The sequence below is a fragment of the Ranitomeya variabilis genome, chromosome 5 (genome assembly GCF_051348905.1).
Source record: "Ranitomeya variabilis isolate aRanVar5 chromosome 5, aRanVar5.hap1, whole genome shotgun sequence".
Classification (NCBI taxonomy): Eukaryota; Metazoa; Chordata; class Amphibia; order Anura; family Dendrobatidae; genus Ranitomeya; species Ranitomeya variabilis.
In genome coordinates, this window is record NC_135236.1 from 652,156,253 (window position 1) to 652,168,821 (window position 12,569).

At 45.9% G+C, this 12,569-nt stretch overlaps 1 protein-coding gene across 1 annotated transcript in view; it reads right to left on the reverse strand.

Moving 5' to 3' along the window:
• FAM114A2 (family with sequence similarity 114 member A2) overlaps nucleotides 1–12,569 on the reverse strand; it is a 59,227-nt gene that overhangs the window by 37,893 nt on the left and 8,765 nt on the right. The window contains exons 3-8 of the mRNA XM_077266393.1: nucleotides 10,249–10,342; nucleotides 9,494–9,592; nucleotides 8,061–8,167; nucleotides 6,633–6,767; nucleotides 6,203–6,361; nucleotides 4,456–4,576 (exon numbers count right to left, since the gene is read on the reverse strand). Of these exons, the coding sequence (XP_077122508.1) occupies nucleotides 4,456–4,576; nucleotides 6,203–6,361; nucleotides 6,633–6,767; nucleotides 8,061–8,167; nucleotides 9,494–9,592; nucleotides 10,249–10,342 (715 nt within the window). The remainder of the gene's footprint in view (nucleotides 1–4,455; nucleotides 4,577–6,202; nucleotides 6,362–6,632; nucleotides 6,768–8,060; nucleotides 8,168–9,493; nucleotides 9,593–10,248; nucleotides 10,343–12,569) is intronic.

The following is a 12,569-nucleotide window of genomic DNA, read 5'->3' on the forward strand; positions in this document are numbered from 1 at the left end:
GCGTTTCTTGAACCTTTAGACTTTCATTGATTAGCGCACATCCGCAGCAAAACCGCAGATGTAAAAAAGATCTGCAGTTTTGCTGTGGATGTGGGTCCGAGAAACGCTGCAGTTCGGGAGGAGGGAAGTGTGTGGGCGGTGACGGTGTGCGTGTATGTGTGTGCGGACGGGGTCAACGGGCTGTTCGGATGTGTGCAGCGCTGTGCGGGACTGTTTAGGTGTGTGCAGGGTCTGCGGGGCTGTTCGGGTGTGGGCGGGGCTGTTCGGGTGTGGGCGGGGCTGTTCGGGTGTGGGCGGGGCTGTTCGGGTGTGGGCGGGGCTGTTCGGGTGTGGGCGGGGCTGTTCGGGTGTGGGCGGGGCTGTTCGGGTGTGTGTAGAGGCTTTTCGGGTGGGTGCCTGGCTGTTCGGGTGTGTGCGGGGCTGTGCGGGGGGTCTTTTGGGGTGTGTGTGCAGGCATCATCCGATGGGACTACAAGTACGCAGCATCCAATCTGCAACTAATTCGGATGTAATCTGGACAGTGGACACACACCCTACGCTATCCATACATCTATCAATAGATATATCTATCCAGATATATCTATAGATAGATATAGGAATAGATAGATGTATGCATCTATAGATCTATCTATATGTAGATCTGTCTATCCATTTCATCTATCATCTATCTGTGTGTGTAATGGAGTGTGGGTTGGACAAATGTAAAAGAGGAGGTTGGACAGTAATGACATCACAAATCTTTTTTTTTGTTGTTCAATAATACATCTTTATTGAGCTTTCCAAAACGCATAAAAACCGCACCAAAAGCAAATTAAAAAATGCCTCAAAACCGTGCAAAAAACTGCATAAAAAACGCATCAAAACTGCACCAAAAACTGCATCAAAACCGCACCAAAACTGCAAAACTGCACCAGGTTTTGATGCAGTTTTTGGTGCAGTTTTGATGCTGTTTTTGGTGTGGTTTTTGCGCGGTTTTGATGCAGTTTTTGGAAATAAATAAATAAACGGAAAATGTGCATGATTTGAAAGGAAACATGCATGAAAAAACGGATTCCGAGGCCGGATTCATCATTTCACATCTCAGTTTGATATGTTTTTTGCCGGATCCGTCGCTGTGTGTTTTTTCGCCGGACAGAAAAAACGTTCCTCTGTATGTGTTTTCCGTCCGGCGGAAACAGCTTTTTAGACCGATCCGGCAAAAAACGGATGAAACGTGTGGCCATCAGGCGCAATCCGGCGCTAATACAACTCTATGAGAAAAAAATCGGATCCAGCGGAAAAAAATGGATCCGTTTTTTTCAAAACTCGCTGGATTGTGCCTGATGGCAAAAACCTGATGTGTGAAAGCAGCCATTTATATGGATAGATATATCTATGTATCTATAGATATATCTATCTATAAATATATCTATAGATAGATATATCCATAGATATATAATAGAAAGGTCAATGTTTCTAAGGCTACTTTCACACTTGCGTTTTTAGCAATCCGTCTTTTTGGGAAAAAAACGGATCCTGCAAATGTGCTCGCGGGATGCGTTCTTTACCCATAGACTTGTCTTAGCGATGGATTGCGACGGATGGCCACATGTCGCGTCCGTCGTGCAACAGATGCGTCGTGTTTTGGCGGACCGTTGGCACGAAAAAACGTTCAAGTGAACGTTTTTTGTCCGTCGCGTCCGCCATTTTCTACCGCGCATGCGTGGCCAAAACTCCGCCCCCTCCTCCCCGGACTTCAGATTTGGCAGTGGATGCGTTGAAAAACAGCATCCGCTGTCCACGTGCACAAATTTAACAACGTGCGTCAGTACGTCGGCCCGACACATAGCGACGAACTCGTACCGACGCAAGTGTGAAAGAGGCCTTAATGAGCGTTTAATAAAAAAATGGAAAAAAACGGCGTAGGCTCCTGCGCAATTTTCTGCGCCAGAGGGGGAAAGCCGACGGCCGGGGGCCAATATTTGTAGCCTGCTATAAATATCAGCCCTCAGCTGTCTGCATAGCCTTTACTGGCTATTAAAATAGGGGGACCCCCCAAAAAAATGACGTGGGGTCCCCCTATATTTTATAGCCAGAAAGGCTACGCAGACAGCTGCGGGCTGATATTCATAGCCTAGAGAGGGGCGTCAATAAGACGCCTATCCGTTATTAATCCAATAGTAATAAAGGGTTAATAAAACACACACATTAGGAAAAATGTATTTTAATATTCTTCATTTAACCATACTTACCATACTTCAGCGCCTGCAAAAAACGTAAAATAATAAACCGTATACTACCTGTCCGCCGTAGTCCAATTAATAACGAGTGTCCCACGACGATCTCCCCTATAGAACAGTGACATTGGGTGATGTCACTACTCTATAGGACCCTCAGTGACACAATGACAGGAGACAATGGCTCCTGCAGTGCATCACTGAACTATAGTAACCTCTGAGTCTCACTTTATGGCAATTGCTGCCTGGGAAAATATCTCACACAGCAATGGCATAAAGTGAGACTAGGGACTATTTTCTCACAGGGGCGTAGGAATACATTGTGAGGAATACATTGTGGAAGGATACCTTCCTCCCCTCATTGTGTTCCTGGAGCCCCTGGAGAGCAGTCGCATCAGCTGATGCTGCCGTTCTCCACGGGAGATCGTCGAGGGACACTTATTTTGATTGGATTTCTGCGGATCAGGGAGTATATTGTTTGTTTATTATTTTAATATTTTTTACAGATGACACTGGCTTCGGGGATCAAGGTGACAAGTGATGGTGAGTATGTACTCTATCTTACATGTACTGTATGTCTGTATGTATGTTGTATGTATGTACGTACTGTATGTGGCATGCTGCATGTCGCATGTTGCATGTCGTTGCATGTCGCATGTAATCGCATGTCGTATGTTACATGTCGCATGGTGCATGTCATCGCATGGTGCATGTCGCCGCATGGTGCATGTCGCATGTCACATGTTGTCGCATGGCATCGCATGTGGCATGTCATCGCATGTTGCATGTCGCTGCATGGTGCATGTCGTCGCATGGTGAATGTCGCATGTCACATGTCGTCGCATGTGGCATGTCATCGCATGTGGCATGTCACATGTTGCATGTAATCGCATGTCGTCGCATGGTGCATGTCACATGTCGTCGCATGTCATCGCATGCTGCATGTCATCGCATGTTGCTGCATGGTGCATGTCGTCGCATGTCACATGTTGCATGTTGTCGCATGTAATCGCATGCTGCATGTCATCGCATGCTGCATGTCATCGCATGTTGCATTAGTAGCATGTTGCATGTCGTCGCATGGTGCATGTCATTGCATGTCACATGTTGTATGTTGCATATTGTCACATGTTACATGTGTGTGTTGTATGTATGTACTGTACATGTGTTTTTTTTTTACATTCAACACATTAGCCGGATGATGGGACTACTACTGTCCCATCATTGGCTAGTGTGTCACTCACTGTCACTGTAGCAGGCAGAGCCCGATGGGACTTGTAGTCCCATCGGACGATGCCTGCACACAGAGACACACACACACACACCAATGACCACCCCCGCAGCAGACCCCAGCACCGCACATACCGGCGCCGGCACGCAGAGCCTCGGCGCCGGCCCGCACATACCGGCCCGCACATACCGGCCCGCAGAGCCCCGGCCCGCAGAGCCCCGGCCCGCACATACCGGCCCGCAGAGCCCCAGCCCGCACATACCGGCCCGCAGAGCCCCGGCCCGCAGAGCCCCGGCCCACACATACCGGCCCGCAGAGCCCCGGCCCGCACATACCGGCCCGCAGAGCCCCGGCCCGCACATACCGGTGCCGGCACGCAGAGTCCCGCACATCACATCGTGGATTCCCTGCCTAGCCCCGCCCGCCCCCAGCACAGGCCTGCAGCCCCCAGCCCCGCCCACAGCCCAGTCACTCTTGATGAGTGATTGCTGGCTGTGAGGCTGGCTCAAGCCTGCTGCTGACGTCACGTCAATTTCCAGAGTCTGGAAATTGACGTGACGTCGGCGAAAATTAGCGGCGGCTGCAGCCTGGGGGTCACGTGACCCAGACTCAGCCGCCGGAATAGCGCCGCTCACAGGCGAAAACGGCAACGAAAGGTATTTGCACAATTCATTAGGGGCCCCGGGGGGATACATTGGGGGGTTAATTGAAAGTAGTGGACAACCCCTTTAAATACATTGCAGTAAACGTGTTCAATACTTTTTCCCCTGAGTCATTTCTCATAAGTTAATTTATGGACATCTGTGGTTTGTAAAATTAGCACATAATAAAAAGGCCAATATCTCAGGAACCTTATGGTGGATTTAAAAAAAAAAATTGAATAATCTGGGGAGCAGTGGAAATAAAATAAGAGCAAAGATTGGCCACATCTGACCAGGTGACAGGTCCTCCTAAGGATGGAATTTTAGCTAGGAAGTTTTACACTAGGAGATTTTAAAGGGATATTACCTTTCTCCACCTCTTCATCATCATCAAACTCTTCCATTGAGAACACTTCCTTCAAGGACTCCAGCTCATGCTTCAGACTGTCCAGCTCTTCTCCCGATAGCGCCCCAATAATAGACTTCACCTGAGGGTGCGAATAACAAATTTAAGTTCTTCTGTTCGGGTCTCAGAGGATCGGCTACTTTGAAGTCAACACAAAATAAAGGGGCCATCAAGGATTATTTTGATGTTTTCAGTCCCACATATCCGATCAAAGTGCCGTCCAAAAGGTGTCTCCCTTCTGTCTAACTTGCTGTGTACTGCCTGTTGTTAAGAGCCATCTGCCTTTAATAGCAGAGGTGACAAGAAAGATTACAAGAATAGGGGGCGGGTCTTTGTCTCTACAGGAAGTGGAGGCGGGTCTGTCTCTCTACAGGAAGTGGGGGGAGTGTCTGTCTCTCTACAGGTAGTGGGGGGTTGGTCATGTGTCTTTACAGGAAGTGGGGGCGGGTCTCTGTCTCTTTGCAGGAAGTGGAGGCGGGTCTTTGTGTCTCTACAGGAAGTGGGGGCAGGTCTTTGTCTCTCTACAGGAAGTGGGGCGGGTCTTTGCCTCTACAGGAAGTGGGGGCTGGTCTTTGTCTCTCTACACGAAGTGGGGGAGGGTCTTTGTCTCTCTACACGAAGTGGGGGAGGGTCTTTGTCTCTCTACACGAAGTGGAGTGGGTCTTTGCCTCTACAGGAAGTGGAGCGGGTCTTTGTCTCTCTACAGGAAGTGGGGGAGGGTCTTTGTCTCTCTACACGAAGTGGGGGAGGGTCTTTGTCTCTCTACACGAAGTGGGGGAGGGTCTTTGTCTCTCTACACGAAGTGGGGGAGGGTCTTTGTCTCTCTACACGAAGTGGGGGAGGGTCTTTGTCTCTCTACACGAAGTGGAGCGGGTCTTTGCCTCTACAGGAAGTGGAGCGGGTCTTTGTCTCTCTACAGGAAGTGGGGGTTGGTCATGTGTCTTTACAGGAAGTAGAGATCTTGGTCTCTCTACAGGAATTGCGGGCCGGTTTGTGTATCTCTACAGTTAGTGGAGGCGAGTCTTTGTGTTATTCAGCAATTGGGAGAGGGTCTTCTGTCTCTCTACAGGAAGTGGGTGAGGGTCTTTGTCTCGCTAAAGAAAGTAGGGCGAGTCTTTGTCTACAACACGAAGTGGAGGGGGGAGTCTGTTTCTCTACAGGAAGTGGAATCGTCTCTACAGGTACGGAGGGCAGATCTTTCCCTCTCTACAGGAAGTTGGAGCTGGTCTTCCTCTCACCAAAAAGTGAGGGTGGGTCTTCCTTTTTAAAGGAAGTTGGGGCGGGTTTTCCTCTCTCTCTACAGGAAGTTAGGGATGGTCTTTTTCTTTCTGTTACTGTGTCTCCTTATCCCTCATACAGGCATAACAAAGATCACACTTTCAATTGGAGAAAGGCAAAAATAGACAGAGCAATGTATCCTGGGAAGTGAGAGACAGGAATGTCCAGCACCTATAGCACTGGCAGAATGCTACTGAAGAAAAACCTCCCATTCAAAAAGTGTGGATGCCAAGTTACAGAATATGAGAATCGGAACAGTTACTGGACATATTAGATTGGTATGTGCACCATAACCAGTCTTACAAAATTTGGGGACAGGCGCGTTTTTACATTATCGCCTTCTGTAGATTGACAGATGATGTAATTCCATGATGTGACATGATCAGTACAGCCGGATAGTGAGTAGTGACAGCAGAGATAGTACAGCTACCTTTCCTTCGCTCTCCTTGGACAGCATCTCTAACGCCTCGAGGTGGGCCAGCCCCTGATACTCATCAAATAATAGTCCGTAGTGCGCTCGTCGCTCCGTCTCTGCGGAGACCTCGCTGCTGACCCGCTGTTCTTCACGTTCCTTCGCTTCTCGTAAAACCTACAGGGAGTGATACAACAGAAATGACACCAGAATGGCCGGATCATGTTCAATTAAGAAGACATCAAATTTTTCCAGATCAGCCATGATCACTTTATAATCTGGAGTCCCCAAAAAATCCTGTGAATGAAGAGGAACTTTAGCACTGTGCTCCATTCAGTGTTCTTCCCTCCACAGCGGCGCTCCGACCATCCGGCTGTGCAGGAAGCTGCAGCAGATCTCTGACCTGCTCAACCACACAAAGTTGGAATAGTAAATGGCGTTAACCTACGTGGGACAGAGTAGCGTTCCTGTTCATCAGTCCTTTCGTTTTTTTGAAGCCTGGGTCTCCTTCTGCGATAACATCCATGGTCTTTTTGCCAATAAACTCCAAGGCATCGAGCCCTCCGGTGAGCACGGTCTTCCCCTGCGGCAGAGATTTGGCGAAAGGTGATTAACAATACCATTTTCATTACACCATACATCATATTAACTTTTTTTTTAACCTCTTCAGGTGATTTATACACATTTTTACATATTTTTATTTCCTTTTATTGTTATTTTTTTCTCCACTGTAACTATGGAATTCACAGGAACCCTAGTTACAGGGGAAAACCAGGAAAACTGTCATTACTGGTAGGGATGAGTTAGGTCTGCTAATATTCCAGTAGTTCTGCTATACCGGCATTTCCCTTTTTAATTTCTATATTAAACGTTATGTTTTAGAGTCTTCAGTTAGGGATTTATTTGCCTCTGGCAATTTGTGGATTGCTATACCGGCAAAGATTCAGCGATGATGTATTCACTAGATTCTGCGAAAGCATGGGCCGTACCAATGCTTCTGTTTGCTGCATACTGCTCACTGAGTTATATGAAGCCAACAAAGGAGAAGACAGAAGTGGTAATAAACCACTTGCGTCTTCTCCCCAAGGTCTCCAGTCGTGTCTGACAGCCGGAGATCAGATCCAGATTGCATAAGATCAAGTCTTCAAGAGCTGTGAAACCAGATCACTTCCCTGTTCACACCACTGCAGACTCAGTCATATTTGACTGAAAAAAAAATAATGCATGTAGTGTCATTTTTTCTGATGGACACGGTGAGGAAACTTCATGGACCCCTTTAAAATCAATGGGGTAGTCGGACACAATTAGTAGATGTGGCACGCTGCCACACTTTACTTTATACACGGAAACCACAGTACAGATGTGAATAGATCCTAAATCCTGAGTAACGCCATGGTATTTGGGGGGTCTTCATACCTGTGAAAGTGATGCAGTCGGACCCCCACAGAGCATTTTTTTTTACATTGGTATTGCATAACGACTATAATCTAGAAGATGAAAGTCCTATACAATGGGGGCTGCTTTCTGCAGTGAGGATAATGGATTAGGGGTCCTAAAATAGCATATAAGTAAGGGCTATCCTGATAGTACAATATGCCGTGGAAAAGCTACAGATTCCTCACTGAAAAAAACAGTTAACAAAAAACGTGGAAGGAATTTCGGAAACTTCATGCACATGTAGTGAACGTGTAGACACGATAAGGATTTTCTAATCCACAGTATGTAAATTCTGTTATAAATCTGCTGTGGATTTTACCTTCTGGAATTCAGAGAATGAAATCAGCAGCAAAATCTGCAGCCAATGGTAGAGAATCCATAACCCATAGGAGATTTGCGAGGAATTCTGCCACCATTTGCAGACCCGGGTTTTACTTACTGTGCTCTGCACCGCCGTAGAGATACTGGAGAGGAATCCCAGCGCGCCTGTAATGGGGGATGAGCCCTCTGCTTCTTTGGGTTCACTGCTTTCTCCGGATCCAGCATCTGACAAAAGGAATAGCATGGCTATGTCGTTATGCAGCTGGGGTTTAGTATTCAAACAAAATGTTAACGTCAAAACTTTGGCTTTAACCAGTAAAAGGACATGAACATAACCCAGATAATGAGACCATCAGAATGGGGCAAAAGTGGATTGAGCAGACATAGCGGGGGATCATGCACCTCAATGCGTGGCTATTCTCCTTCACTTCCTTTGCACAATGGTCGAATCCCCGCCGCTGCTGATCTCGTCTCGGCAATGTGTAAGTCCAGGAGATAAGTAAAGTCCCTTTAATACTCAATGGCGAAACGATTGGGCATGTTTACAACAATAAAGGCGCATGCCAATCGGTCCGATCTTGGAGCGCGATGCAGGGACTGATCGCGGCTCTCCCAACCCGAGTGTCACAGCCTCATAGGTCGGGAGAGCCACGGTCAGTCCGTGCATTGAGATCCGTGATCGGACTGTCACCAGGAGGTTGTTGCAAACATCGCTGACTGTCATGGCGGCGTCAGGGTCTGAGGAAGGCTGTAATCAGTGAAGGGAGACTCAGGCATCCACGCAAAGACTTGTACTAGACTAGACTAGACAGGTTACCAAGAGTTAAATCTGTGCTCTCTTCCCCTACATGTGTGTGCTGGACTGTACAGGGAGTGTCAGCTATAGCTTGTCTAAACCTGGTCTGGAGAGGTGGGGATATTCAGGCACAGTTGCTCTGTGATTGTTGTGTGCGTTTTTGGGTGAAAACATTTTCCTTCCCCTTTGTTGTATCATGTAGTTTGACTCGCAGCCTCCTTACTCTTGTCCCTTAGTGTCTATTCCTGTGTGACTGAGCTTGTTTTCCCTTGTCTGTCTTTTGTGTGTTAGTCCTTTTAATTCTGCTCCCTTCTTCCCTGAGTGGGAGAGGAGAGAGGTTAGAATGATGCAAGAGCTGAGCGAGATATGTGACCCAGGCAACCCCACCATCAGGGGTAATCCTGGGGACAGGGATAGCCTAGTCCTAGCTACCCTATAGTCACAGCTTGACACCGACTGATTTGCAAGGACGTCTTCACGAGCCCTTAGAGGTCAGCTGCAGACTAACAAGTCAGTGAACTAGTGCCCCCAAAGCTGGAAACTGGCTCTCTTTAAATTTATCTGTAACTTTCTTATATATTTTTATGGTACGTGGGGTGGGTGTTTTTTTTTTTAGGAATTTTTTAAAAGTTTAGGGTCAAGTTGTAAAATGGCTAAAAAAAAAAAAAAAAAAAAAAAAAGCACATTGCAAAAATACTACTAAATCATATAAAATATTATAGCAATTAAATAAACCAATTGTGGCCGTTACTTGCCTTCTGTGGATTCTGCACGGTCTCTAAATGACAACTCTACAGGACTTGGGACTCCCAGTGAGCTCTCCGCCTTCTCAATAGCAGAAGAGATGCCTTGACCTGTAAGGAGGAGCATGTACTGTCAGCGTCTACATGACCTTCTTCGAGGACGGCCGAATCGCTGCAGCGCACTGTTAACTCCCAATCTCGTCCAGCTTCATTGCCCCTGCCTCTGCTTGCAACATGTACAGCAGCATTTTGAGAGCACAGTTTGGGCCTGTAGTGCAACGATGCCCGCTGTCTGAACTGTCAATCAAGGACTGCGCAGCTGCAAGCAAGTGGAAAGCAAATGGAGTGGTGTACCTTTGCTGAAGATGAGCAACCCTTTAAGGGTGTGACTACACAGAGTTGCCTGCCCTGTATTGTCTTATCCCAAAAAAATTACTAATGGAGGTGAGGCTTCGTGTTTTACCGAAGAAACTCTTCAATCTCCCAGTCATTCCAGTTGACGGACGTTGGTTTCGAATGTTGGACAATCTACCAGTAGTCAGTCAGTGCTCCCAACCCATTCCTGTAGACTTTTAAAGCCCAAATGTAACCAAAAGAATGATGTTTTAGTGTAGGCTTGGCCATTATATTTCGTAGCCTACACTTTTTTAATGCAAAGTTCACGCCCCGCTTACATTGGTAGTCAATGGCACACATATACAACTCTATAGACATTACAATAGGCACTCGGGGCGTATAGACCACATCAAGAACCCATCTATACTCACCAACAGTAGCCACTGTGGCCGTAGCTGTGGAAATTAAGGACTTGCCCCAGTTACCCCAATAGCCCCATGATGACGGAGATTTGGCAACAGACTCCTGCAAGAAAACAAAGACTAATGAGCTCCACGGAAAAATTAAGATTTTTGGCACTCAGCGTAAAATCTCTTTTTCGTAGACTTCATTGGGGGACACAGGAACCACAGATTGTACGCTGCCACCTGGAGGCTGACACTAAGAATAAGGGAGGAAACTGTATCCCCCAATGAAGGCTATGAGAAAGATTTTACAGTGAATACCAAAAATCTTCATTGGGGGATACAAGAAGCATGGGCGGTCTCTGGGGTGGGAGTACTAATACTAAGACCGCAGAAGGAAGACTAGTAATCCTTCAGGTTACTTACACTTGTAACCTTCTGCTAAGACTTGCATCACTACACGCAAAAGGTAAGAACTCCACTAAGATGTGGACTGAAGACTAAGCGGCCCATAGGAAGAGAAGAACAGACGCCTGCAGGCGGATGACACAATGATTATTGTGTTCCCCCCAAATATAAAGTCCGAGAAAATGCAGCACAAAAAAAAATATATATATATATATATTATATATACGGTATATATATATATATATATATATATATACACTAGCTGAAGGGCCCGGCGTTGCCTGGGCATAGTAAATATCTGTGGTTAGCTATAGCACCTCACTTCTCTTATTTTCCCATCACGCCTCTCATTTTCCCCATGACATCTTTCATTTTCCCCCTCACATCTCTCATTTTCTCCCTCACACCTCTCATTTTCCCCCTCACTCCTCTTATTTTCCCCCCTAACACTTGTCATTTCGACCTCACATCTGTCATTTTCCGATCACTCCACTATTTTCCCTCACTCCTCATTTTGCACTCACACCTTTTCATTTTCACCTCACACCTCTCATTTTCACCTCAGTATATACATGTTTGTCATCTCCCTTATATATAGTATACACCTGTATGTCATCTCCTGTATATAGTATATACCTGTATGTCATCTCCCCTGTATATAGTATATACCTGCTGTGTGTCATCTCCCCTGTATATAGTATATACCTGTATGTCATCTCCTCCTATATATAGTATATACCTGTATGTCATCTCCTCCTATATATAGTATATACCTGTATGTAATCTCCTCCTGTATATAGTATATACCTGTGTCATCTCACCTATATATAGTATATATCTGTGTCATCTCTTCCTGTATATAGTATATACCTGTATGTCATCTCCTCCTATACATAGCATATACCTGTATGTCACCTCCTCCTGTATATAGTATATACCTGTAGGTAATCTGCTCCTGTATATAGTATATACCTGTGTGTCATCTCCTGTATATAGTATATACCTGTATGTCATCTCCTCCTGTATGTAGTATGTACCTGTATGTCATCTCCTCCTCTATATAGTATATACCTGTGTGTCATCTCTCCTGTATATAGTATATATCTGTGTGTCATCTCCTCCTGTATATACTATATACCTGTAGGTAATCTGCTCCTGTATATAGTATATACCTGTGTGTCATCTCCTGTATATAGTATATACCTGTATGTCATCTCCTCCTGTATGTAGTATGTACCTGTATGTCATCTCCTCCTCTATATAGTATATACTTGTGTCATCTCTCCTGTATATAGTATATATATCTGTGTCATCTCCTCCTGTATATAGTATATACCTGTGTGTCATCTCCCCTGTAAATAGTATATACCTGTGTGTCATCTCCTCCTGTATATAGTATATATCTGTATGTCATCTCCTCCTGTATTAGACCTCGTTCACACATTATTTGGTCAGTATTTTTACCTCAGTATTTGTAAGCTAAATTGGCAGCCTGATAAATCCCCAGCCAACAGTAAGCCCACCCCCTGGCAGTATATATTAGCTCACACATACACATAATAGACTGGTCATGTGACTGACAGCTGCCGGATTCCTATATGGTACATTTGTTGCTCTTGTAGTTTGTCTGCTTATTAATCAGATTTTTATTTTTGAAGGATAATACCAGACTTGTGTGTGTTTTAGGGCGAGTTTCGTGTGTCAAGTTGTGTGTGTTGACTTGCGTGTGGCGACATGCGTGTAGCAACTTTTTGTGTGTCGAGTTGCATGTGACAGGTTAGTGTAGCAAGCAAGTTGTGTGCAGCAAGTTTTGCGCATGGCGAGTTTTGAGCGTGGCGAGTTTTATGTGTGGTGCCTTTTGAGTATGTGCAAGTTTTGTGTGAGGCAACTTTTGCATGTGTTGCAACTTTTGTGCATGTGGCAATTTTTCCGCGTGTGCA